Genomic DNA, 25674 nt, shown 5'->3' on the forward strand with positions numbered 1-25674 from the left:
GAGAGAGAGAGAGAGAGAGAAGCGCGAGCGCGACCCAGGCAGGCACCGAGGAGGCCGCCCCACTAGCCCAGCGCGCGGACAAGTTGAGAGCCGCATCCCGCCAGCGCGCCCCGACAGTGCTCCCCGCCCGACCCCGACCCAGCCCGCAGCCCCTGCCCCGGCCAGCGCCAGCATGATGAACAACAGCGTCTACTCGGAGCCCGCGGGCCTCGGCCTGGGCGACGAGGCGGACGACATGCCGTCCACCGAGAAGGACCTCGCGGAGGACGCGCCGTGGAAGAAGATCCAGCAGAACACGTTCACGCGGTGGTGCAACGAGCACCTCAAGTGCGTGGGCAAGCGCCTGACCGACCTGCAGCGCGACCTCAGCGACGGGCTGCGCCTCATCGCGCTGCTCGAGGTGCTCAGCCAGAAGCGCATGTACCGCAAGTTCCACCCGCGCCCCAACTTCCGCCAGATGAAGCTGGAGAACGTGTCCGTGGCCCTTGAGTTCCTCGAGCGTGAGCACATCAAGCTGGTGTCCATCGGTCAGTGCGGGAGGGGAGAGGGGAGTGCCCGGGGGCGCTGGCGCCAGGGGTAAAGGGGACCCGGGGTACAGGGAGGCAGGTGCTGGGCACCCGCTGCTGAGGGAACTCAAGAGCCGCTCCGGGCACAGGGAGAGGACCTGGTCGTGCCCTCCTGCCCACCTAGCAGCACTGACTTCACTTCCTCAGGACTGTCGGCTTTGGGGGTTGGGGCCGCTTGCTGGGGGGTATCCAGACTTCCTGGTCATCATCCTTTCTAAGACCTCCAGAATCTCCACCCCACCCCAATACTCCTGCCAGCTCCCCTCTACTAACGATTCCCTTTCCTTCCACCCCGCAATCCATCCAGCCCTTGCTGGAGAGGACTGGCCAGGGCCCTGACACTGATTCCTGGGGGGTATCCCCCTAAACAAAGCAAAGGGCTTCCCAGCCTCCCAGCACCTCCACAGGGGAGGAGCAGGTCGGACTCAGGCCCATGGAGGCGAAGAGCACACTGGCGGCCTGGCAGTTGTGGGGCTCGGACTGCTTCGCTCCTGGGCTGCCCAGCCAGGCAGGACGCAGCCTCAGAAACCTAAAAAGGCGCTGAGCGAGGGCAGGGAGACTTAACCCCTGCTTGTCCTCCAGCCGCTTCAGCCTGTGGAGGAGGGGGCTCCCACAAAACCGTGCCCCCCACCCCCTGCCCATCCCCTGGACCAGGATTGGCTGAGGCTAAAGCTCTGGGCAGCCAGAGGGAGGGGAAGGCCTGCAGAAGGGAGGAAGTCATTGAGTGTAACCAGATTTGGAAGGTGTATCAGTGCTGTGGGGGTGGGGAGGCTCACTAGGCCTGAGCTCTGGGGTGGGCTCTGAGTAGATTGAGGCTGCCCTTGCCTGGCAGCCTGGCACACATCCCTGCAGTCTGGGGGCCTGGGGAAAGACCCCCCCTTACTCTGGCAGTGAGGCCTTAAAAGTATTGCGGTGATTTATAGGAAAGTATCATTTGGGGCTGCACCCCGGGACCCCAGGAGGGGAGTATCACTTGAGGTCAGGTGCCTCCCAAGCCAGGCTGACCCAGACCTCTCCGGATGTCTGTTCACCCGCATCACCCCCAGGGTGTCTCCAGGCCTCCTGAATTAGCGGCTGAGGTCAGTCGGAGGCCCTTTGCCCTGTCCAGTCCCATCTCTAGGCCTTACCCCCGCCTGTCCCAATACTGCCCCCCCCAACCCGTGCTGGCCTGGAAATAGCCCTGCCTCCGTGACACAGCAGATGTCTCTGAGCTTTCCAGAAGGACAAGCCTGAGGACAGGGCGTGGGGGAGGGGGCCCTGGTTGGGGCCAGGCTACTTGAGGGGTGCCTATGTTGGGGAGGGGGACCAGAGATAGCCCAGGGCAGCGACCCCGACACACTGGGATCTGCCACACTGATGGTCTCTCCTAAATGGGGTCTCGGGGAGAGCCTGGAGCCTCACCAAGGCTTTGTAGGAAACGGTTCAGCCTTTCCTCCCCTCCCCTCTGCGGGGGCGACAGGCCCCTCTGCAGGCCTCATCCTTCCTGAGCGCACCTCTCCCTTCCCCCATGGCGGTGCCTGGCTCCAGCCCCCTTGGCTGGACAGTGAAGGGGCCAGCTCTGAGTAGAGGGGGAAGAAGCGACAGCGGGGTTTGGGGGCGGGAGGGAGGGAAGCTCCACGGTTCCCGCTGAGAGGAAGGGGAACCAGTCCCTATTTGGGCCAAGTGGCTCACTCACTGATGAGATAAGCTGTCAGCAATTCTGCTGCTGTGCGGGAGGCTGACACGGGAGGGGAGGGGGCAGGGGGCAGGGCCGCTCAACCCCCACTAGAAGGAAAGGGGTTCCCACCAGGGGGGCATCCTGTCTCCTCTGGCTCCCTCCACTTAGTAGTGGCGAACCAGGGCCGCCCTCCTAGGTTGGCTCAGGACTGAAACTGAACATCTGGGTACCTGGGAGGGGGGGTCAGAAAGACTCCCTGCGGCCCTTTCGGCCCTTTCTAGGAGAGCGGTGAGATCTGAGAAGTCCCCCTGAAAGGGGGGCACTCAACCTGGGCAGAAGAAGCTGTGTGCTGTCTCACCCTACTCCCCAGTCCCGGCCCCCACCACCCCCTCAGCCCCTCTGAACAAAGAGGCCTATGAGGCAGCTCTGTCCCGCAGCTGTTCCCCAGTTGCTATTCCACCTCCTGGAGCCAACAGCCAGCGAGGGGGGGCTGGAGGAGGCAGCAGCTGTCCCAGCACCTCCCTCGGAGGCCCTTTCTCCTCCCCCTCCAGTTGAGGCCTGGGGTAGCCTCTGAGACTGGCTGTGGGGCTCCTCCCACCCCTTTGGGGGTATCCCCAGGCAGGTGGGACGGGAGGGAGAAAGCCCCGCTGGCTGAGGCCTCTCTGCTGTCAGGGTGAGGGAGGAGGGAGAGGGTCCCAGCTCCCCGAGGGAGGAGGGAGAGGGTCCCCGCTCCCCGGTGGACTCAGCCCTACCCCTCTCTGCTCCAAGCCAGGCACTTGCTGTCTGGCCGGGAGCCAGTTGCTGGGGAGAATCTCACTCTGCTGCAAGTATGAATGACCCCCCCAAGGCCTCTGCCCCCTAGTTCCAGCAACCTCAAGGCCTCCCTCCTGGGGGTCTGGCTCCAGTTTACAAGAAACCCTCTGGCTGTGCCAGCCATGGCTTTGGAGGCTGTCAGGGTCGTGCGAGGCTGTGGGGCCTGGGTGTCAAGACTGTGAAAGTGCTGCGGGCCTGTGCTGGAGGGAGAATGTAGCACCACACCGGAGGAGCCGGGAGGGAGTGTGTCATGGAATCTGAAAGCTGCCAAACCATTGTGCTGCAGAGTAGCCAGGGGTAGAGGGGGCGGGCTGGGGAGCTGCTGGGGAAGGAAGGATGAATCAGTGAGTGGGTGGGGGACCAAGGGGCCTTAGCCCAGTGCCAGAGGGACCTAGCGACAGGTGGGGGTGGGGTGGGCTTCGCTGGGGTTGCCTAGGCCCTAGTTAGGGGAAGCTGCTGGGGGTGGGGGGAGATGTGTGTGGGGTTGCCTTCAGCCCCACCCTTTCCCATCTCTTTGGCAACAGCAGTAAACAAGGCTGAAGCTTCTGCTCCCTCCCAATCTCCTAAAGCGGTCCTGGGAGAGTTGATGGATTTCTGGCCTGCAATGTCCTTTACAAATAAGCTAGATCCCAAAGATCTATAACCTGGGTGGCCTCAGCTCCTGGGTATTTCCCTCTGGCTGTTTAAGGGGAATGAGATCCCTCCACCTCTTGGGGAACCAGGTCTGGTCCATTGTCTTCCATCTTGTCTTTCCCAAAGTTTGGGGGCCAGTAGTAGGATCTCAGCTTCTGAGGCTGGATCTTCCTCGGAGACCTTTCTCCTGGCTCTTGTGAAGTCGCTGACTCCTAACATTAGGAAATATGATTTTCAAGCCTTCAAGCCCGCCCTCCTCCTAGAACTTTGTTCAAAAAGCCTTTTATGGCATCCAGAGGAGAATCTGGCTGCAAGCGGTCATCTCTACTCCTCTCCAAGTTCAGTGTTTAAAATACTCATTCACTCAGCCGACATTGATCTTATTGAGATGCTACTAAGCTCTAGACCCTGAGTTAAAGAAGGAACATCCAGTGTTTAGAGTGAGAGAAAACAGACCAAAGGACAAAGTATACACCGCATGATTCCACTTGTGTATCAAACGCTAGAAAACACACACTCATCTCTAATGACCAAGGTCAGACCCCTGGTTGCCTGGGATGGGGGGATAAGGGAGGGCAGGGGGGGTAGGATCCCAAAGGAGCCCCTGCAAGGAGACTTTGGGAGGGAGGGGTGCAGTTACAGTTTTGACTCGTGGGGTGATAACTACATGTGTTTAACAATTGTCAAAGCTTACCCAGCTGTACTTCCCATGTGCGTGGTTTGTTGTATGTTAAACACACCTCAATGAAACTGTCAAAAAATAAAATGAACCAAAACAGTGTCTGCTCCCAAGAGCTCATAGTCCCAGAGAATGTCCTGGATGCTTCCAGTCTAAGCGTGGAGGCCCACTCAAGGGCTCTAACAGAGGCAGGGCCACCTGCTGCAGGAATGCACAGGGCACACCCTAGGGGGTCCCTAAGGCTGGAGGGTCCTGGAGGGAGAGAACCTGGCAGGCAGAGGGAGGGGAGGCGTAGGAGCAGGGAGGCGGGGGGAGGCAGTGTGGGGGCAGCAGGGCCCAGGCCCTCTGAGCGCCCCGTCCTCTCTGCAGACAGCAAGGCCATCGTGGATGGGAACCTGAAGCTGATCCTGGGCCTCATCTGGACCCTGATCCTGCACTACTCCATCTCCATGCCCATGTGGGAAGATGAGGACGACGAGGATGCCCGCAAGCAGACACCCAAGCAGCGCCTGCTCGGCTGGATCCAAAACAAGGTGCCCCAGCTGCCCATCACCAACTTCAACCGTGACTGGCAGGATGGCAAAGCGCTGGGCGCACTGGTGGACAACTGCGCCCCTGGTGAGTGGACCAGCCGGCCCACCCGGGAGCCCTAAGCCCGAAGGAGAGCAGGCCCGAGCGGGTGGCCCTGAGACTGGCAGCTGCCACAGTATTTCAAGGCCCCAGGGGTGGAACCACAGAGATCACTGTGGGCACCAGGCCCTTCCTGATGGCCGTGCCAGGCCCTGCAGGCTTCTAGCCTCTCAGTTCACAGACAAGGACCCCGCGGTCCCGAGAAGGCCAATGACTTGTCCTTGGCAAGATAATGAGCAGATCTGTGGCAAAACTGAACCAGGGCCTCGATTCCCTGATCCCCCAACTTCCTATTTTGCCACATGGACATTTCTGCTGAGCTGAGACAAGGGGACCATGGTGAGACCTGTAGCAAGAGGGGCAGGAGTTAGACCCAGAAAGACTCATCTTTGAGAGACCGTGGGCCGCTTTTGAGAAGGGGCCGAGGCCCAGGGTGATGTGGACTGAGGCTGGTCTGGCGTGCCCAGGGCAGGTGACCTGTCTCCATGCAGGCCCTGGCCTGGTCAGAGGGGTGGCTCGGGAGATTGGGGATCCCGGGCGGGAGCCCTGCGGGGTCCAGCTTCTCTGCCCCTCATCATCTGGGTCCAGCTTCTCTGCCCCTCATCATCTGAGAAGGCGGATCTTCTGACCCGCTGGGTCTGGGTCGGCAGGCTCTGACCTTGGGGAGCCATGGCCCCTTGGGAGACTCCTCCCCCAGTCTGGGGTCAGCCGTGGAGCAGGGGTGGGAGGAGGGGGCACTGGCCACTCGGGAAAGCATTCCCAAGTGCTGAGCCATTGCCCTCAGCTGGCGTGGCTGCCAGCAGTGAGCTCAGCTGTTCTGGCCAGTCATGGGTTCCAGGCTCTGAGCCGGCCCCTCCCCAACAACAAGCATCGCCCCACCTCAGCCACCTTCTGTGGCCTGGCCCTTGCAGCCCTACCCTATACTACGGCGCAGGAGCAGTTTGTGGGTGCCTCAGCCTCCTTCCAGCAGGAGGCTGGGTGCTAGATGGCCATAGAGGAGAACCCAGCCTCTCCCAAAAAGCCCAGTGGGCAGTTAGGAGGGAGAGGGAGACTTATGCCCTGAGTGCATGTGGGAAGTGCTTGGACATGTGAGGCTGCAAGGCAGCAGTGACAGGACATCCAGGAGGCGTAGGAGGCACACGTGGACAGGACTCTGGCCTCCGCTGCCCACTCTGGGAGGCAAAAACAAGACAGGAGGGGTCTAGGAGGAGGAACCTTCCCTGAGGTCTGGCATTCAGGGTCTCTGCTGCAGCCTGGACAGGCAGGAGACCGACTGGCAAGGCTGGTGCCTGGTGGCATCAGCTAGGGCAGAGGTCCGTTGTCGGTACTGGGCCTCGAGGCAGTGACAGGCCTCTCCGCTGATGGACCGTAAGGTTGAGGGTCAGCGGGAACCTGGCCAGTCAGGGGCCTAAAGCTGCGTGGGAGTGGGTGTGAACCCCCGTCTGGGAGAGTGTGCCTGAGCAAATGCTGTGCGTCTGGCCGACTGCTCATCTCATCTCATCTCCTCTGCCACCTCTCTAGGCCTCTGCCCTGACTGGGCAGCCTGGGACCCCAACAAGCCTGTGCAGAACGCCCGGGAGGCCATGCAGCAGGCAGACGACTGGCTCGGGGTGCCTCAGGTACATCCCAGCCTGAGCAGGGGAAGAGGGCAGAGCAAGAGGGCCAGGATGGAGGGTGGGTGCATCCTGGTCAGGATATGGGTGGGCACGGGGGCGGCTAGGCACAGGAGGCCCCTGGCAACTCCTTTCCTCCTGTGGCAGGTGATTGCCCCGGAGGAGATTGTGGACCCCAACGTGGACGAGCATTCTGTTATGACTTACCTGTCCCAGTTCCCCAAGGCCAAGCTCAAGCCTGGAGCCCCTGTTCGCTCCAAGCAGCTGAACCCCAAGAAAGCCATTGCCTACGGGCCTGGTAGGTATGGGCCCCCCAGGGCCTCTGGGCAGGCGGGTACCTGCCAGGACGGGTCTCCTGAAGTAATGGGGCTCTTCCTTCTGCCCCTCAGGCATCGAGCCCCAAGGCAACACCGTGCTGCAGCCCGCCCACTTCACGGTGCAGACCGCGGACGCCGGCGTGGGCGAGGTGCTGGTGTACATCGAGGACCCCGAGGGCCACACCGAGGAGGTATGGGGGGTGCTGGAGGCACAGCGCAGGTGGAACCAGAGACCAGAGGGCCAGCACTAGGATGGCCTGGAGCTGGCCAGCGCCCGACAGCCTGGGACTGGGAGGCCTCTCCAGGAGGCTGTGGGGCACTCTGGGGTCAACAGAGCTACTGCCACGACGACCCCCCACCTCTTTTCCCTTCCCAACAGGCCAAGGTGGTCCCCAACAATGACAAGGACCGCACCTATGCCGTCTCCTACATGCCCAAGGTCGCGGGGTTGCACAAGGTACCCAACGGCTTACTCTTCCCGGCCCCCCAAGTTCATCCACAGCTTTGGCTGGATGAACGGACCCCTCTCCGAGCTCACACCCACCCAGACCCCCACACATCGCCACCCAGCTCTTACCTTCTTTGGCTCTGCTCTGCCCCTCGGCCCCTCAGAACTGCTGTCCCCTAGAAGCTAACCTCTGACCCCGTCCCTCAGGTGACCGTGCTTTTTGCTGGCCAGAACATTGAACATAGCCCCTTTGAGGTGAACGTGGGCATGGCCTTGGGGGATGCCAACAAGGTTTCAGCCAGAGGCCCTGGCCTGGAGCCTGTGGGCAACGTGGCCAACAAACCCACCTACTTCGACATCTACACTGCGGGTGAGAATGGACTGGTTGGCGAGGTGTCAGGCGGGATGTCGGGGCGCAGCTCCTGACGGGCCTGCAGGCGGCGGCTGGAGGGCGGTCTCGGGGGCAGGTAGCCCCCGCACGCGTGAGTGCCCGGCGCTGACTGCCTTTGTCCACGGCAGGGGCCGGCACCGGTGATGTCTCCGTGGTGATTGTGGACCCGCAGGGCCGGCAGGACACGGTGGAGGTGGCCCTGGAGGACAAGGGCGACAGCACGTTCCGCTGCACGTACAGGCCCGTGATGGAGGGGCCGCACACGGTGCACGTGGCCTTCGCTGGGGCCCCCATCACCCGCAGTCCTTTCCCCGTCCAAGTGGCGGAAGGTAGCAGCTCCCACGTCTCCCAGCACCGCCCCCCAGGCGGGACACAGCCCACGCCGTTGCCTGTGTTGTGTGGCCAGTGGGGCGTCTTTGCCACGCGCCTGGTGATTTCTGTGATGAGATCTAGGTCCCGTGTCCCATGGCCACCTGATTACATGCCACTGCCTGTTCTGTGGCCAGGTCACAGGTCCTTTAACGTGTTCCGTGGCAGGCTGAGGTCACCACTCTTTCGTCTGTGTTAGTGGCAAGGTCTGGGTTCACGGCCACTGGCAGTGTTCCGGGCACGCTGATTTCCGTGCGTTGCCCGTGACCCACGTCAGGCTGCGCGTTCAGCAGACCCTTCTTGTTCTGTGGCTTTGCTGTCTTGTGGCATGGCTTGGCTCCCAAAGTTGATGGTGGCTCTGAGAAAGCTCAGAAGTTCCGGATGGATGGCCAGTCTTGGCGGGTGGTGAAGGACCCATCATCCCTGAGTCTCTTCGCCTCATTCTGCCCAGCCCCTGCCATGCCCTGGTCTCAAGTGGCAGTGACTCTGGGGAGCACGGTGGACGGCAGCTCTGTGACTGGGCTGCTGGGGCTGTGGCCGGCTCCCTGCCCAGCGTGGCTCCCAGCTGCCCCTGTTGTGCAGGGCGGGGGTGGGGGTGGAGGCTCCCATGAGGCCCTGGCCTGTGCCTGTGATGAGGGCTTTGCACAGTGAGGGGGCGGGGGGAGGGTTTGAGACTCGCGGTTCCAGGCTCTGCAGCACACCAGTCTCTCCCTCTTCTCTCCCAGCCTGTAACCCCAATGCGTGCCGTGCCTCTGGGCGAGGCCTGCAGCCCAAGGGTGTGCGTGTGAAAGAAGTGGCTGACTTCAAGGTGTTCACCAAGGGCGCTGGCAGCGGGGAGCTCAAGGTCACCGTCAAAGGCCCAAGTGAGTGCCAGGGCCCAGGGCCAGGGACGGGGGTGGACGGGTCGGGGACAGGGAAGGAATACGCCTGAGGCTCGGACTCCCTGAAGACTGCGACAGCCAGGGACAGCCAGGACCAGGGACAGCCAGGACCGTGTTTCCTGCTGAGGCTCCGGGAGACTTGGCAGCCTCCTCTCTGCCTCAGTTTCTAGTCTGCAGCCTGGGGTGATACGCTCCCCCAGGGTGCTGCATGGGCTGAAATAAGCAGGGAAGACATGTGGTGTCTGGCGAGTTTCAGCTCTGCCCCCCCACCCCCACCCCAACGGCTCCCTGAAGGGATTCACAGAGCCTTGATACCCTCCCTGCTTCCCCTCAGAGGGCACAGAGGAGCCGGTGAAGGTGCGGGAGGCTGGAGACGGTGTGTTCGAGTGTGAGTACTACCCAGTGGTGCCTGGGAAGTACGTGGTGACCATCACATGGGGCGGCTATGCCATCCCCCGCAGGTAAGCCCCACGCACCGCACCGTCCTGCCTTCCTCTCTCTGCCCTCAGCGGGAGGGAGACAGGCTTCCCCGACTCTGGGGGAAGAGACGGGGTAGCCCCGAGGCATTTCCTGGCTCTGACCCCAGCCATGTTTGTCTAGCCCCTTTGAGGTACAGGTGAGCCCAGAGGCAGGAACTCAGAAGGTCCGGGCCTGGGGCCCTGGCTTGGAGACTGGCCAGGTGGGCAAATCGGCCGACTTTGTGGTGGAGGCCATTGGCACGGAGGTGGGGACATTGGGTAAGTGAGTGGGGGCGGAGGGGGCATGCTGGGGAGCAGTGTGATGGAGGGGCTCTGGGGACAGGGTGCAGGACACTAGGTCATGTCGGGGTGAAATAGGGAGATGGGGTACAGGGTAACTGGGGCGGGGATCCTGGGGACCAGCCTGAGTGTCCAGGGTGCTTCTTGGCCCTCTGACCCTCGCCGCCTTGAACCCAGGCTTCTCCATCGAGGGGCCCTCGCAGGCCAAGATCGAGTGTGACGACAAGGGCGACGGCTCCTGTGACGTGCGGTACTGGCCCACGGAGCCTGGGGAGTACGCCGTGCACGTCATCTGTGACGATGAGGACATCCGAGACTCGCCCTTCATCGCTCACATCCAGCCCGCCCCACCCGACTGCTTCCCTGACAAGGTGTGGTCCCAGCCCTGCACCCGGGCGTGGGAGGGGTGTGGAGGGGGTCCCCAAGCCAGCCCTTCCCTCTGGCCCTCGCGCAGGTGAAGGCCTTTGGGCCCGGCCTGGAGCCCACTGGCTGCATCGTGGACAAGCCCGCAGAGTTCACCATTGATGCCCGTGCAGCTGGCAAGGGAGACCTGAAGCTCTATGCCCAGGTGAGGCCTTCCTCGGTCCTGCCGTCCCTCACTGCCCTGGTCAGGGAACCTAGGAGGGCTGGGGTGGGTGGGAGGCAGGGGTTTACAGGCAGGACATGAAGCCTTATAGACATTAACCTTAGAAACAACATATAAATATGCATGTACATACACACACTGAACATCTGTAATTAAAAGCTGATTTGCTCAAGTAGGACATTGGTTTCCCAAATCATTTTCTCAAATGGGCGTCTCTTGACTTCTGGAGGTTAATGAATATATTCTAGGGTCCAAGAGGATGCTTTTCCTTTGCAAGGTTCATGACTCACTAGTAGGAACATTGATTTAGCCCAGCCTCTCCTCCGCCGCCACGCTTCAGAGTCCTAGCCTGGGAGGCCAGGCCACACCAGATGGCCTCAAGCCAGGTCCCCTGGCTCCAGGGTGCTCTCTGGACACCAGAGCAAGTGCAACTGGGCTCTGTGGTCTGAGGCCAGCGGGGAGGGGCCGGGGTCTGCGGGCCTGGGGTGGGGGAAGGTGGTGGGAGCTGGACCTCCACTGGGGCCAGCAGAGGCTGTAAGACCCTGCTGGATGGGGGGATTCCCACAGGACGCAGATGGCTGCCCCATCGACATCAAGGTCATCCCCAATGGCGACGGCACCTTTCGCTGCTCCTACGTGCCCACCAAGCCCATTAAGCACACCATCATCGTCTCCTGGGGAGGCGTCAACGTGCCCAAGAGCCCCTTCCGGGTGGGTATCCCTCGCCTTGCCCCTTGCCTTCTCCCGGGGGTTCCAGAAGTGGGGGGAGCCCCCGTGGGGGCTTGTTATCCCTCCAGCCCTAGCTATCCCTCCCTGTGGCAAGACCCCTGCCAGGGGTGGCAACTGGTCCCACTAAAGCTGGGGTTGACAGTGCTGGGAAGGGCGTCACGCTGAGCGCGGACTCCCCTCCCACAGGTAAACGTGGGAGAGGGCAGTCACCCCGACAAGGTGAAGGTGTACGGCCCGGGCGTGGAGAAGACAGGTCTTAAGGCCAACGAGCCCACCTACTTCACAGTGGACTGCAGTGAGGCCGGGCAAGGTGAGGCCAGCTGTGGCGAGGAAGGAGGAGCCCGCTGGCCCCCCAGCCCTGTGGGAGGGTCCCTGGAGGAGGCTGCTGGGCCCCACTCATGACATGAGCTCCTGCCTGCTCCCCTCAGGAGATGTGAGCATCGGCATCAAATGTGCCCCGGGAGTAGTGGGCCCCGCGGAGGCTGACATCGACTTTGACATCATCAAAAATGACAACGACACCTTCACAGTCAAGTACACACCGCCGGGGGCCGGCCACTACACCATCATGGTGCTGTTTGCCAACCAGGTACGCAGCCGCAGCTCTGCACCTCCCAAGTCTCACCTGGCGACTTGAGACGCTGTTGTCGGGGTCAAGTCCGCGGCCATCGAGCACTGGTCATGCTGCGGATGACCATGGCAGCGTGCCCCAGAGGAAATGGGGGCCGGGGTCTCTAGTGGAGACTGCCCTTGGCACCCTGACCTGGCCTTCTCTCCACCTAGGAGATCCCTGCCAGCCCCTTCCACATCAAGGTGGGCCCGTCCCATGACGCCAGCAAGGTCAAGGCCGAGGGCCCCGGGCTGAACCGCACAGGTGGGTGCCGGGGCTGGGCGGAGCTGGGTGGTGCTGGGGTGAGGCGGCCACCCGGTCCTCACCACCGTGCGATGGGCTCCCCAGGTGTAGAAGTTGGGAAGCCGACTCACTTCACGGTGCTCACCAAGGGAGCCGGCAAGGCCAAGCTGGACGTGCAGTTTGCTGGAGCCGCCAAGGGCGAGGCCGTGCGGGACTTTGAAATCATAGACAACCACGACTACTCCTACACCGTCAAGTACACCCCGGTCCAGCAGGTGTGCCCTGCCCCCCCTCCCGGCACACGGGGTGCCAGTGTCCTTCCTCCAGTCTCAAAGGACCAGTTCTGATCTTGGCCCCTTCGCTGCCTCCATCCTGACAGTGGACGCTGCCTCAGGTCCACCTGGGTCAAGGGCATTGCCACCCAGCTCTGACCTCCCGTTGTACCCAACAGGGCAACATGGCAGTGACGGTGACCTATGGTGGGGACCCTGTCCCCAAGAGCCCCTTTGTGGTGAACGTGGCGCCCCCACTGGACCTCAGCAAAGTCAAAGTTCAAGGCCTCAACAGCAGTAAGTGGGGCGGGAGCCGCCCGGCAGGCGGGGAGGGTGTGGGGAGGATGTGGCTGGAGTCGGGGCTCACAGGGACCTCGCTGTCCACGCAGAGGTGGCTGTGGGGCAAGAGCAGGCGTTCTCTGTGGACACACGAGGAGCCGGCGGTCAGGGCCAGCTGGACGTGCGGATGACCTCGCCCTCCCGACGACCCATCCCCTGCAAGCTGGAGCCTGTGAGTGGAGCCGAAGCCCAGTCTGTGCGCTACATGCCCCCCGAGGAGGGGCCCTACAAGGTGGACGTCACCTACGACGGTCACCCAGTGCCTGGCAGCCCCTTTGCCGTGGAGGGCGTCCTGCCTCCTGACCCCTCCAAGGTGAGGAGCTCGTCTGACGGGAGCTGGGTGTTGGGGGCGGGAAGGGTGAGTCACGGGTGCAGGGCAGGGGGCCTCATGTAGCGGAGGGGTCCCTGAAGTAGCGCCCCACCCCCACACGACCTTTGAGACAGCTCAGTAATGAAGAACCGGCGCTTGGGTCTGGCCTGGATGTGGATCCCAGGCCCCCTCACGGGGACAGCTGATGTCGCTCTCTGCCTCGGTTTCCCCATCTGGAATTGCCGAGGAGCAGGGGTGTAGTAGCTGCCATAGTTGGAAGAGCTGAGCTGAGTTGGGGCGTCAGGGCGGGGCACGGGAGGGTGTAAGGAATCCCCGCCTGCTTCTCCCTCTAGGTTTGTGCTTACGGCCCTGGGCTCACGGGCGGGCTGGTCGGCAGCCCCGCGCCGTTCTCCATCGACACCAAGGGGGCCGGCACCGGCGGCCTGGGGCTGACCGTGGAGGGCCCCTGCGAGGCCAAGATCGAGTGCCAGGACAACGGCGATGGCTCGTGTGCCGTCAGCTACCTGCCCACCGAGCCGGGCGAGTACACCATCAACATCCTGTTTGCCGAAGCCCACATCCCTGGCTCCCCCTTCAAGGCCACCATCCAGCCCGTGTTCGACCCCAGCAAGGTGCGGGCCAGCGGGCCGGGCCTGGAGCGAGGCAAGGCCGGCGAGGCGGCCACCTTCACCGTGGACTGCTCGGAGGCGGGCGAGGCTGAGCTGACCATCGAGATCCTGTCAGATGCCGGCGTCAAGGCCGAGGTGCTGATTCACAACAATGCGGACGGCACCTACCACATCACCTACAGCCCCACCTTCCCTGGCACCTACACCATCACCATCAAGTACGGTGGGCACCCGGTACCCAAGTTCCCCACCCGCGTCCACGTGCAGCCGGCCGTGGACACCAGTGGAGTCAAGGTCTCGGGGCCCGGCGTGGAGCCTCACGGTGAGTGAGTGAGAGTCCGCGGCGCCGAGGGCTTGGCCACTGTGGGGCTAGCGGGGGACTTTGGACAATCCTGAGGTCCTCGGGGCTCAGATAATGCAGAGGGAGCCAGGGGTGAGGGCAGGGTCTGGCGCTTTGCTTTTGCTTTTGTGGCAAAATTTTGTCTGCCTGTGGCCATTTTTCGGGGATGGGGGGCCCTGATCTGAACACACGAAGCCTGCTCTAGAGGGTGCAGCGGAAGCCTTGTGGGGTAAAGTGACGAGGGGGACTGGGCCACCTGAGCTGGGCATGGGGTGGGGGGCACAGAGGCATGTATGACCCAGAGGCACCCCTGGAGTCCACAGCCACTGGAGCGGGGCTGTGCAAGACGGAGCCTGGGCTCAGGCACGAGGGTGGCCGGCTCAGGCTGTGAGGAACAGCTGGAGCAGAGTCATGGCCTCAGAGTTTGGGGGGCAGAGGAGCTACTGTGTGAAAGGTACCCCCAAACCTCACTGAGCTCTCTCCTGGGGCCCAGGGGTCCTGCGCGAGGTGACCACCGAGTTCACCGTGGACGCAAGATCCCTAACAGCCACGGGTGGGAACCACGTGACAGCTCGCGTGCTCAACCCCTCTGGGGCTAAGACAGACACCTACGTGACAGACAATGGGGACGGCACCTACCGCGTGCAGTACACGGCCTACGAGGAGGGTGAGGGGCCTGGCTGAGGGGAGGGGAGCCCATCGCGGCGTGCCCAGGGTGGCGGGGCTGGGGGGTCGTGCCCACACTGACTCGCTCGTGGGCCGGCTTCCAGGCGTGCACTTGGTGGAGGTGCTGTATGACGACGTGGCTGTGCCCAAGAGCCCCTTCCGAGTGGGCGTGACCGAGGGCTGCGACCCCACCCGCGTGCGGGCCTTCGGGCCGGGCCTGGAGAGCGGCTTGGTCAACAAGGCCAACCGCTTCACTGTGGAGACCAGGTATCCTCCCCTTTCCCAACCATGACCCTGACGCTGTGACCACCGTGATCCAGCCCCTTGCCCTCCCCTTGTGCTTCTGTGAGTGCCTCCCGCCTGCCCCAGCCCCTCTACAGGGTCACCCAGCGTCAGCCTTGCCAGGGTCTCCGGTCAGCGCCTGTGTGTGGTCCCTCCTCAGCTGGGCCCCCGGCAGCCCGTCCTTCGCAGCCCACGGCCTCCCCACCCTGCCCCTCACAGCTGCCCTTCACACCCCAGTCGCTGGTGCAGCTCAGCTGATGGAGATGTCCTTTTGCAGGGGTGCCGGAACCGGGGGCCTCGGCCTAGCCATCGAGGGCCCCTCAGAAGCCAAGATGTCCTGCAAGGACAACAAGGATGGTAGCTGTACGGTGGAGTACGTCCCCTTCACCGCTGGAGACTACGACGTCAACATCACCTTTGGGGGGCGGCCCATCCCAGGTGTGTGGGGAGGGTGGGCAGGAGACGGGGAGGGGGCGGTGGAGGCTCCTCCCAGAGCAGAGGGCCACGAGCCCAGGCCAGGGAGGACGAGGAGGGGCAGGCTGGGCGTGGCGAACGTGGCGGAGGGCAGGGCTGGGCACCCTGGCCTTGGGCTGGAACGCCAGAGCCAGGCCAGGTCACTTCCAGTGGTTCCGGGGGGACAGCCTGTCACGCTCTCACTCTCCCTGTCCCCAAGCCAGATCCCCTTGCTCCCCACACGGCCCAGCTGATGGGCAGCAGCTCACGTTTTCAGTTATGGAATCATTTGGGCCAGCGAAACTGGGCTTACCGCCCCCACCCCCAGCTTATCTTATATCTAATTTCATACGGTCAAGAACACATTTTCCTTTTAAAATACTCCTTTTTAAACATGGTATTAACACACGAAGTGCTTCTTCCAGGCTTATGGGCCAAATGAGTGAGGCTTGCCCAGCTTCGTCTGCAGCCAAGTTTGTTTATCCTTGTTTTCTGGGTTCGTGGCACGTCCCCAAGCCCATGTTGGTCTGGCCTCCCGGGGGCGTCTCAAGGGCGGGACTGGCCTCCCTGGCCCCTCAGTGTCACAGACCCCGCTGGCATGTGGGTGGGTAGGGCCTGATGTGTTTGTCCTCCGTGCAGGGAGCCCGTTCCGGGTGCCGGTGAAGGATGTGGTGGACCCCGGGAAGGTGAAGTGCTCAGGGCCAGGGCTGGGGGCCGGTGTCAGGGCCCGGGTACCCCAGACCTTCACAGTGGACTGCAGCCAAGCTGGCCGGGCCCCCCTGCAGGTGGCTGTGCTGGGCCCCACAGGTATGGAATGTCTGGGGTAGGGTGGAAGAGGCGGGATAGGGGTGCCAGGAGGCTGGGTGACCCTGCTCCCTCACCCAGGTGTGGCGGAACCTGTGGAGGTGCGTGACAACGGGGATGGCACCCACACAGTCCACTACACCCCAGCCACTGACGGGCCCTACACCGTAGCTGTCAAGTACGCCGACCAGGAGGTACCCCGAAGGTGAGGGTCAGCTTTGGCCCGCCAGGCCGTGTCAAGCTTTGTGGTGCTGCCCGTGGGATCCGATCTACTGGGTCCCCAGAGACCTGGGAGAGCCCACCCCACTTATGCTGGCCTCGTCTAGTCTCTGCTACCCCATCTGCTCTTGTCCTGGAAGAGACTAGAAACACAAGCCGCATCAAGGCTGACCTGAGGGACCCTCCCCAATCAGGGTGTGATCCGCTCCCGGGCTGTCCCGCCTCCCCGCCCAGTGGCATTTTCCCTCATGTTTTGAATGCGGGGAGAACGCCAGGCCTCCCATTTGACCTCCAGCCAACTCGCCCTCCTTTGCGTCCCACCAGCCCCTTCAAAATCAAGGTGCTTCCAGCCCACGATGCCAGCAAAGTGCGGGCCAGCGGCCCCGGCCTCAACGCCTCTGGCATCCCTGCCAGCCTGCCTGTGGAGTTCACCATTGACGCCCGGGATGCCGGGGAGGGTCTGCTCACCGTCCAGATCCTGGTGAGTCCACACCCAGCTGGCCTCCAGGCCGGGCTCTGGCCCAGGCTGGCCTTGACCTCTGCTCCTTCCCTAGGACCCCGAGGGCAAGCCCAAGAAGGCCAACATCCGGGACAACGGGGACGGCACCTACACCGTGTCCTACCTGCCAGACATGAGCGGCCGGTACACCATCACCATCAAGTACGGCGGCGACGAGATCCCCTACTCGCCTTTCCGCATCCATGCCCTGCCCACTGGGGACGCCAGCAAGTGCCTTGTCACAGGTGGGCACCCACCCCACTTCCTCTGCCCATGGCCACCATCCAGGCCCCTGGCCCGGACCCCAGGGCACCTCCAAGTCAGAGAGTCTCCCCATCTCTCCCGGCCGCCCCTCCCCCACACTGTCCCATCTCACGTTCTTCTCTATTTCCAGTGTCCATTGGCGGCCACGGCCTGGGTGAGTCCCCGTTCTCCTCTTGCTCTGGGCTGGTGGTGGTGGGAGCACCTGGGCACGGAAGGGACCCGACCCCGTGCCCACGGGCCCCTGACCCGGCTCTTCTGTGTGGCAGGTGCCTGCCTGGGCCCCCGCATCCAGATCGGGGAGGAGACGGTGATCACAGTGGATGCCAAGGCAGCAGGCAAGGGCAAGGTGACCTGCACGGTGTCCACGCCCGACGGGGCCGAGCTCGACGTGGACGTGGTTGAGAACCACGACGGAACCTTCGACATCTACTACACAGCGCCCGAGCCGGGCAAGTACGTCATCACCATCCGCTTCGGAGGCGAGCACATCCCCAACAGCCCCTTCCACGTGCTGGTAAGCATGGCGGCCGCGCGGGGCTGGACGTCGGTGGTGGCTGGGAGGCGGGGCCGGGCCCTCTCAGCAGGGGCAAGGAGTCCCTGACCCTGACCGCAGGTCCGAAGGATTACGGGCCCACAGCGCCCTGGTCAAGGGGTTGCTCCGCCGCGGCCTCCCAGCGTGGGAGGGGAGCCCTCCTCTGGAGCCTCTGGCAGTGGTCAGCGCTGTTTGGCTGGGCAGTTCCCCTGACCCTCAGGCCCACCGTCTGGCACATCTGCCCAGGATGGCCCTGCAGGACAACGAGGTCCTGCAGGACAAGGAAGCGTGCCGAAGCGGCCCCGCCATGGTGCGGTGGGCCAGCCAGGATGTAGGACCCCCGGTTACGCTCCGAGCCAGCCCTGTGGCTCAGGCCGAGTCTGCCCGCTGCACCCCGCTCTCCGTCCTTGCCCCGCAGGCGTGTGACCCCATGCCCCACGTGGAGGAGCCCTCCGACGTGCTGCAGCTGCCCCGGCCAGGCGCCTACCCCACACACTGGGTACTGCCCCGCCCCTGGGCACACACGCGCCTCCTCCTCAGCCTCCATTTCTCCCTCTATCCCTCAGCGTGGTGTGGGGGCCATCTCGGGGAGCAGGCGGGACTCAGGCTGGCAGATGGGTCCCTGAGCTGGGCACGGCGACTCTCCTCTCGCAGCTGACGCACCTCTGCTGAGCTCTGGCTTCACCATTAAGAGTTTCATTCTTTCCTCATTTTCTTGGACTTCAGTCGTGGCTCAGGTCAGGCTCCCCCAGCCCCCCCACCTCTGACCACCCCCTCTCACCTGCCGCAGGCCACCGAGGAGCCCGTGGTCCCCGTGGAGCCGATGGAGTCCATGCTGAGGCCCTTTAACCTGGTCATCCCCTTCACGGTGCAGAAAGGGGAGCTCACAGGTACCGCCCTGGGGCCTTGTGCATGAGGGCTTAGCCGAAGGATACCTGATACCGGGGCCCAGAGAGGGGAAGTAAGCTGCCCAGCATCACACAGCAAATTGGGCAGAGCTGAAACCCAGACTCAAGCCTCTGGCTCCCGGTTCGCAGCTCATCCCAGTATCCCAGGCTGTCTCTGGCCTCATCTCTGGGGTGGAAACAGAACCACACAGGAGCAGGGGCTGGGGTGCAGGGGTTCCCCTACATAGCCACGTCTGCCTGGCAGGGGAGGTGCGGATGCCCTCTGGGAAGACCGCACGGCCCAGCATCACCGACAACAAGGACGGCACCATCACGGTGAGGTACTCGCCCACCGAAAAAGGCCTGCACCACATGGGGATCAAGTACGATGGCAACCACATCCCAGGTGAGTGGGGGGCAGGCTGCCAGGCTCGGGGCAGCCCGTGGCCACCTCGTTCTTGCCTGTGTGCTTTCCACAAATCTTTACTGAGTGCCTACGATGTACAGACACCGGGCTAGGCCTGGGGAGGTGCATGTGCTGGTGAGAAGCAGACATCCACTGGCGAGGCCCCTGCGGAGAGATGTGGGAAGGCAGTGGAAGGTGCTGGGGGCCCCGGGGGCTCAGATAGCTGACCCAGCCCCTTTCCTGCTCACCCAGGGAGCCCCCTGCAGTTCTATGTGGACGCCATCAACAGCCGCCACGTCAGTGCCTACGGGCCAGGCCTGAGCCACGGCATGGTCAACAAGCCGGCCACCTTCACCATTGTCACTAAGGACGCTGGGGAAGGTGAGGCAGCTGCGAGCAGAGGGCCGGTGGGGGCCACCTGCAGCAGGGGGAAGAGCAGGACCTTTGATCTCGGCTCCGTGCTGTCCACAGGGGGTCTGTCCCTGGCGGTGGAGGGCCCGTCCAAGGCAGAGATCACCTGCAAGGACAACAAGGATGGCACCTGCACCGTGTCCTACCTCCCCACCGCACCTGGAGACTACAGCATCATCGTGCGCTTCGACGACAAGCACATCCCGGGAAGCCCCTTCACGGCCAAGATCACAGGTGGGTGGGCCCGGGGGCGCTCCAGAGCCGAGGTTGACGCCGGCAGCTGCAGAACTCAGGGAGAGGGCACTCAGGTAGGGCTGTCTGAGGTGGCAGGGATCATTTTTGGAGAAATGCAAGGATCTCTCTCCTGTCTACACGGGGTGAGAAATAGCAGCCCACCCTCCACGTTTTGAAACTCCTCATCTCATTTAGTCTTTGAAGTGACGTTATTGTGGTATGCAGTGTCCCTCTGGACAGCGGAGGAAACCAGGGAGGATAAGCAACCTAGAGCCACACAGCGAAAGGGGTCTCTGTTGCCTGATCTAGCCTAGTGCTTTGTTTTCATGCATCTATGCAACTCATTGCAATGCACACGTTGAGAGATGCCCACAGGGGTGCCAGTCCGCACCCAGCACCCAGTCTGTGAATGAAGACTGTTCTCTGGGCCTCTCTGAGCCTGTGGGTGGTCCTCGTCTCTGCTAAGTTCCGGGGGACCTGCCAGGTCTCCTGCAGTCACAGCTGCCTGACACCCTGGCTCCCCCCCCAGGCGATGACTCCATGAGGACATCGCAGCTAAATGTGGGCACCTCCACGGACGTGTCACTGAAGATCACCGAGAGTGACCTGAGCCAGCTGACGGCCAGCATCCGCGCCCCCTCGGGCAATGAGGAGCCCTGTCTGCTCAAGCGGCTCCCCAACCGGCACATTGGTGCGTGGGGGTCCAGGACGGGGGGAGGTGGGGAGGGAGGGCCCAAGAAGGCCCAGGGCACTATGCCTGACCTCCGTCCCCTCCACAGGGATCTCTTTCACCCCCAAGGAGGTTGGGGAGCACGTGGTGAGTGTGCGCAAGAGTGGCAAGCACGTCACCAACAGCCCCTTCAAGATCCTGGTGGGGCCGTCTGAGATCGGGGATGCCAGCAAGGTGCGGGTCTGGGGCAAGGGCCTGTCCGAGGGACACACCTTCCAGGTGGCTGAGTTCATCGTGGACACTCGAAACGCAGGTACGTCTTGCCCCAGAGACGCTCCCTTTCAGCTGGAGGACTGGCCAGTACCCTGTACATAGGCCACACCGTCTCTGATAGGGCGGATTCACATATCAGGGGCGCGGTCAGCCGACCCTGAGTATGTCTCTCCCTCATTCTCCGGAACGCAGGAGGCTTAACATAGGGGATTTTCCAGACTGCCCATCCCTGGGTCAGGGCCTGGCTCACCCCAGTTCCTGCTGGGCCATCTTTCGTTAGTGGTTACTATATAGTGGTGCCCATTCCAGGTGGGGTTTGGGGACAGCAGAGTGGCAGGAGGTGGCAGAGACTGAGGGTGACGTATCCCACCAGGTTATGGGGGGCTGGGGCTGAGCATTGAAGGCCCTAGCAAGGTGGACATCAACTGTGAGGACATGGAAGATGGCACATGCAAAGTCACCTACTGCCCCACCGAACCTGGCACCTACATCATCAACATCAAGTTTGCCGACAAGCACGTGCCAGGTGAGGCTCTGGACTGCGGCCGGGGGGGGGGGGGTTTGGGGAGGAGGGAGGGACACAGTGGGCAGGACAGGCTGGAAGCCCAGAGGGGGTCTGAGCCGCCCGCCCTTCCCCCCACAGGAAGCCCCTTCACAGTGAAGGTGACTGGCGAGGGCCGCATGAAGGAAAGCATCACCCGGCGCAGACAGGCGCCTTCCATTGCCACCATCGGCAGCACCTGTGACCTCAACCTCAAGATCCCAGGTGCGAGCCCAGAAACGCCTGGCGGCATGAGGAGTTGGGGAGGCGGGGACCCCGAGCCCGCCCCGGGCCTCTGTCCTGCCTGTTCACATCCCCTCCTCTGCCTGGCCCCGTGTCCCACAGGGAACTGGTTCCAGATGGTGTCAGCCCAGGAGCGCCTGACACGCACCTTCACGCGCAGCAGCCACACCTACACCCGCACCGAGCGCACTGAGATCAGCAAGACGCGGGGTGGGGAGACGAAGCGGGAGGTGCGGGTGGAGGAGTCCACCCAGGTGGGCGGCGACCCCTTCCCCGCTGTCTTCGGGGACTTCCTGGGCCGAGAACGCCTGGGCTCCTTCGGCAGCATTTCCAGGCAGCAGGAAGGTGAGCAGGGCTGGGCCGGGCGCTGCAGGGAGGCCGGGGTCTTGGCGCCCCAGGACACAGTGGGGTGGGGGCTGTCAGCGGGCCAGGGCTGGTCTGAGAGGAGGAGGGGCGTTACTGGGCCTGCGCCCCCCAGGTCAGCCTGACCAGCCCCACCCCTGCAGGTGAAGCCAGCTCCCAGGACATGACGGCGCAGGTGACCAGCCCGTCGGGCAAGACGGAAGCTGCAGAAATCGTGGAGGGAGAGGACAGTGCCTACAGCGTGCGCTTCGTGCCCCAGGAGATGGGGCCCCACACCGTCACGGTCAAGTACCGAGGCCAGCACGTCCCAGGCAGCCCCTTCCAGTTCACGGTGGGGCCGCTGGGTGAAGGCGGCGCCCACAAGGTGCGAGCTGGAGGCACAGGCCTGGAGCGAGGGGTGGCCGGTGTACCAGGTGAGCAGCAGGTGGCCGGGAGGAGGCCTGGGCAGGGCGGCCAGAGGGATGGGCCGTGGGCTAAAGAGGTGCCCCTGCCCTGTCTCCAGCCGAGTTCAGCATCTGGACCCGAGAAGCAGGCGCTGGGGGCCTGTCTATTGCTGTGGAAGGTCCCAGCAAGGCCGAGATTGCATTTGAGGACCGCAAAGATGGCTCCTGTGGGGTGTCCTACGTTGTTCAGGAACCAGGTAGGTGTCCACGGTGGGATGCGGGTTGGCCCTGCCTGACCTTCCAGAGGAGGTCCTGCTGACTGGTCCTGCTGACTGGCCTCCCCTCCCAGGTGACTACGAGGTCTCTATCAAGTTCAACGACGAGCACATCCCAGACAGCCCCTTTGTGGTGCCCGTGGCCTCTCTCTCAGATGATGCTCGCCGCCTCACAGTGACCAGCCTCCAGGTGTGTGCCCAGGGTGGTGGCTCCGATGCCCCGAGAGGTGGCCAGAAGTCCAGGCAGTGCATGTCACCAAGGGCTCAGTGGCCTTGGAGGGGCCAGACAGGTGTCCCACCTGTCTGCACAGGGGCTCCATCCCTTCTCCTGGAATGACTTTCGCCTCAGAGTCCTTATGCCTCTCCTCTCTCCCCCTCACTCTAGACTTGGGGTGCATACCTCACCTGTAGGCTCATTTTCACCTCTCCCAGTCTCCCATTACCTGCCTCCTCCAGGGCATGCCCAGGCCAAGCCCAGGCGCCTCTCTCCTCATCTGAGCTACCACAAGCTCACTCACCGTCCATACAGCGTGGTCAGGCATCAGGCTTTTCAGTGTCTGGGTCTGCAGCCAGGCAGGCACCTCGTCTCTTGCTCCCTGTTGGGCCCAGTACAGGGCCCATGTGGGAGGTTGGGCCATGTGGGCCCACCTTCTAGCAGATGGATGCCAGTGCCACAGACTCAGTCCCTGCCACCCACGGCCCTGTTGAGAACCTGAGATCAGCCAGACTGGGACTGGGGGGTGGGAGCCTTTGGACTGGGGGGTGCAGCGGGGAGTGCTCCAGACCCTCCCAGGGGTCTGAGCATCTTCTGTGGCCTCCACAGGAGACGGGGCTCAAGGTGAACCAGCCAGCATCCTTTGCAGTACAGCTGAATGGTGCTCGGGGGGTGATTGATGCAAGGGTGCACACGCCCTCGGGTGCGGTGGAGGAATGCTATGTCTCTGAGCTGGACAGTGGTGAGCTGGCCCTGGCCCTGGCCCTGCCCCTCCCTGCCAGGCCAACACCTTCTGGCAAGGCAAGAGCTCACCCACAAACCCTCTGCCCCACAGACAAGCACACCATCCGCTTCATCCCCCACGAGAACGGTGTCCACTCCATCGATGTCAAGTTCAATGGCGCCCACATCCCTGGCAGTCCCTTCAAGATCCGAGTGGGGGAGCAGAGCCAGGCTGGGGACCCAGGCTTGGTGTCAGCCTACGGTCCTGGTCTTGAAGGAGGCACCACTGGTGAGCGTGGGCCTGGGAAGGAGGGGTGAGAGGGAGATGCTGTCTCCCGTCCTATACCCCCTTGGAGGCAGGGCCGGTGCTGAAGCCTGACCGGGGGTTCCGGAGCCCGGCCAGCTCCGGGCTGCCGAGTCCTTGCTGCCTACACCCTTGCTCTCCCCGGTCCCAGGTGTGTCCTCGGAGTTCATTGTCAACACCCTGAATGCGGGCTCAGGAGCCCTGTCTGTCACCATTGACGGCCCCTCCAAGGTGCAGCTGGACTGTCGGGAGTGTCCTGAGGGCCACGTGGTCACTTACACTCCCATGGCCCCTGGCAACTACCTCATTGCCATCAAGTACGGTGGCCCCCAGCACATCGTGGGCAGCCCCTTTAAGGCCAAAGTCACAGGTGAGTACGCTGGGAGGTGCCTGCCACCCAAGCCGGATGGCTCACGCCTAGGTCTCCATCTGCCACGAATATCACTGTCGGGGTCCCAGGAGTAAGATGGGCCTGGCTTCACACAGTGCACCTAGAGCCCAGGGCCTGGGCTTTGGAGCCGGCTGTCTCCACCAGAGAAGGGAGCATGGGGCCCCAAGTAATGTCAGTTCCAGCTGAGGGCCCACGACCCAGGGAGCAGGGCGGGCCTCTGGCCTCACTCATGGGCACCCCACTCGCCCTCAGGTCCTCGGCTGTCTGGAGGCCACAGCCTGCACGAAACATCCACGGTTCTGGTGGAGACTGTGACCAAGTCGTCTTCTAGCCGGGGCTCCAGCTACAGCTCCATCCCCAAGTTCTCCTCAGATGCCAGCAAGGTGGTGACACGGGGCCCCGGCCTGTCCCAGGCCTTTGTGGGCCAGAAGAACTCCTTCACGGTGGACTGCAGCAAAGCAGGCAGGCCGAAGAGGGGGCGGGCTCCCGGGGTGTTGGGTGTGTGTGTGGGTGTGTGTGCAGGCGGGAGGGGCAGGCCCAGGGGTGAGTCTGCCCCTCACTGCCTCCCTCTCCAGGCACCAACATGATGATGGTGGGCGTGCACGGGCCCAAGACCCCCTGTGAGGAGGTGTACGTGAAGCACATGGGGAACCGGGTCTACAACGTCACCTACACCGTCAAGGAGAAAGGGGACTACATCCTCATCGTCAAGTGGGGCGACGAGAGTGTCCCCGGTAGCCCTTTCAAAGTCAATGTGCCTTGAACCCCAGAAGTGCCTCCCCCAGCCTCGGCCCCCACCTCTGGCCAGACACAGACTCACATCCCCCGAAGTGTCACACCCAGATGCCCACGCACAGGGTCAGACACCACGCACACCTGCCTTGGAGTATGACGCGGACGGCGTGTGTCCACCCAGCTGTGTCCTGGGGTGGAGGGCCCTGTCTCCGGCCACTGCCCTCTCCTCCAGTGTGTCATGAAGGCACGCTGGGGGACGGGCTGGAGGCCAGGGAAACCGAGTTTTCTGGTGGGGCTCAGGCCAGTGGGGGAGCATGCGTTTGGGGGTGTCTGCATGTGTGACAGGTCTCTCTCAAACCATGCTGCCGGCCAACCTCCTCGCCGTGAGGACTGTGTCTGGCCCCTCCGGTGGCCACAAGGACTTGGAAAAGCACAGAGAAGAAAGCAGATCCAGACCCAGTGGCAGCTTTGGCGTTGGCCTGGCCCTGGCCGATACCCCCAGCCAGGCTTCCTGGAGAACTGATTTTTCTTTCTTTTTTTATGGTTGCACAGCTCTGCCCCATGGGCGCCTTTTTTACACACTGCGAGGCCCAGCTTTCTGGGGGGACTTTTGCACATGTCATGCGGCTCAGCTGGGAGCTGCTTAGGTGGAAAACTCCAAATAAAGTGCGGCCTGTCGCAGAGGCTGGGCTGGTCCTCGTGTGTGTGTTTTCTGGTCCACTGACACCCTAACAGGGCCCAGGGAGGCGGAGGCCTGGCTGTCCCCTGGAGGGCTGACGCAGGCTGAGGGGAAGGGGCTTGAGCAGAGGGCTGCCCTCCGGGCCATCTATTTGGCAAGGTCTGGGATGCCTGAAAGAACCCAGGACAGGGGTCTCAGATTCCTGGAGAGCTGGTGGGGCTGGAGAAGGTGGTGGACACTGTTCCAGAGAACTGACCTCAAGTGATTTCCATTGAACTTGTTCTCAAGGATGCTCTCCAAATTAGGGCTTTCTCACAGTGAGCTGACTCAAACAGAAGGGCCGCTCACCCAGCAGGCAGCAGAACCACATCCAAAAGAGGAATTTCTACCCCAGCCAGGCCTTGGGTCAA

General features: G+C 63.0%; 1 protein-coding gene across 2 annotated transcripts; it reads left to right on the forward strand.

Annotated features, from left to right (window-relative positions):
• The first annotated feature begins 172 nt into the window (after nucleotides 1–172).
• FLNC (filamin C, gamma) lies at nucleotides 173–25294 on the forward strand. 2 transcript variants are annotated; one of them, XM_004677019.2, is made up of 48 exons: nucleotides 173–527; nucleotides 4718–4966; nucleotides 6500–6597; nucleotides 6739–6889; nucleotides 6981–7099; nucleotides 7288–7365; nucleotides 7564–7726; nucleotides 7876–8076; nucleotides 8842–8979; nucleotides 9332–9458; nucleotides 9598–9734; nucleotides 9933–10126; nucleotides 10210–10323; nucleotides 10909–11052; nucleotides 11257–11380; nucleotides 11499–11659; nucleotides 11854–11944; nucleotides 12029–12198; nucleotides 12375–12492; nucleotides 12585–12847; nucleotides 13198–13795; nucleotides 14307–14480; nucleotides 14584–14746; nucleotides 15039–15199; nucleotides 15854–16021; nucleotides 16100–16223; nucleotides 16562–16718; nucleotides 16792–16981; nucleotides 17131–17154; nucleotides 17267–17514; nucleotides 17951–18031; nucleotides 18323–18422; nucleotides 18685–18825; nucleotides 19078–19206; nucleotides 19297–19470; nucleotides 20000–20161; nucleotides 20250–20453; nucleotides 20787–20939; nucleotides 21057–21179; nucleotides 21300–21542; nucleotides 21704–21973; nucleotides 22063–22200; nucleotides 22293–22408; nucleotides 23042–23174; nucleotides 23268–23444; nucleotides 23611–23829; nucleotides 24103–24312; nucleotides 24426–25294. In XM_004677019.2, the coding sequence occupies exons 1-48, from the start codon at nucleotides 173–175 to the stop codon at nucleotides 24611–24613; spliced, it is 8163 nt and encodes a 2720-aa protein (XP_004677076.1). In that variant the 3' UTR covers nucleotides 24614–25294. The 2 variants fall into 2 exon arrangements, with proteins under 2 accessions (XP_004677076.1, XP_004677077.1); XM_004677020.2 differs by lacking the exon at nucleotides 17951–18031.
• The last annotated feature ends 380 nt before the right edge of the window (nucleotides 25295–25674 follow it).

The sequence above is a fragment of the Condylura cristata genome, unplaced genomic scaffold (genome assembly GCF_000260355.1).
Source record: "Condylura cristata isolate star-nosed mole 26May11 unplaced genomic scaffold, ConCri1.0 scaffold00005, whole genome shotgun sequence".
Classification (NCBI taxonomy): Eukaryota; Metazoa; Chordata; class Mammalia; order Eulipotyphla; family Talpidae; genus Condylura; species Condylura cristata.

What these genes read in the sequence shown, in the direction of transcription:
- FLNC (XM_004677019.2), top strand. Translation starts at nt 173, where the DNA reads ATGATGAACAACAGCGTCTACTCGGAGCCCGCGGGCCTCGGCCTGGGC. An exon ending in CTTCGACATCTACACTGCGG is followed by an intron (nt 7,727 to 7,875) that starts GTGAGAATGGAC and finishes TGTCCACGGCAG; the next exon opens with GGGCCGGCACCGGTGATGTC. An exon ending in ACAGCCCCTTCCACGTGCTG is followed by an intron (nt 17,515 to 17,950) that starts GTAAGCATGGCG and finishes CTTGCCCCGCAG; the next exon opens with GCGTGTGACCCCATGCCCCA.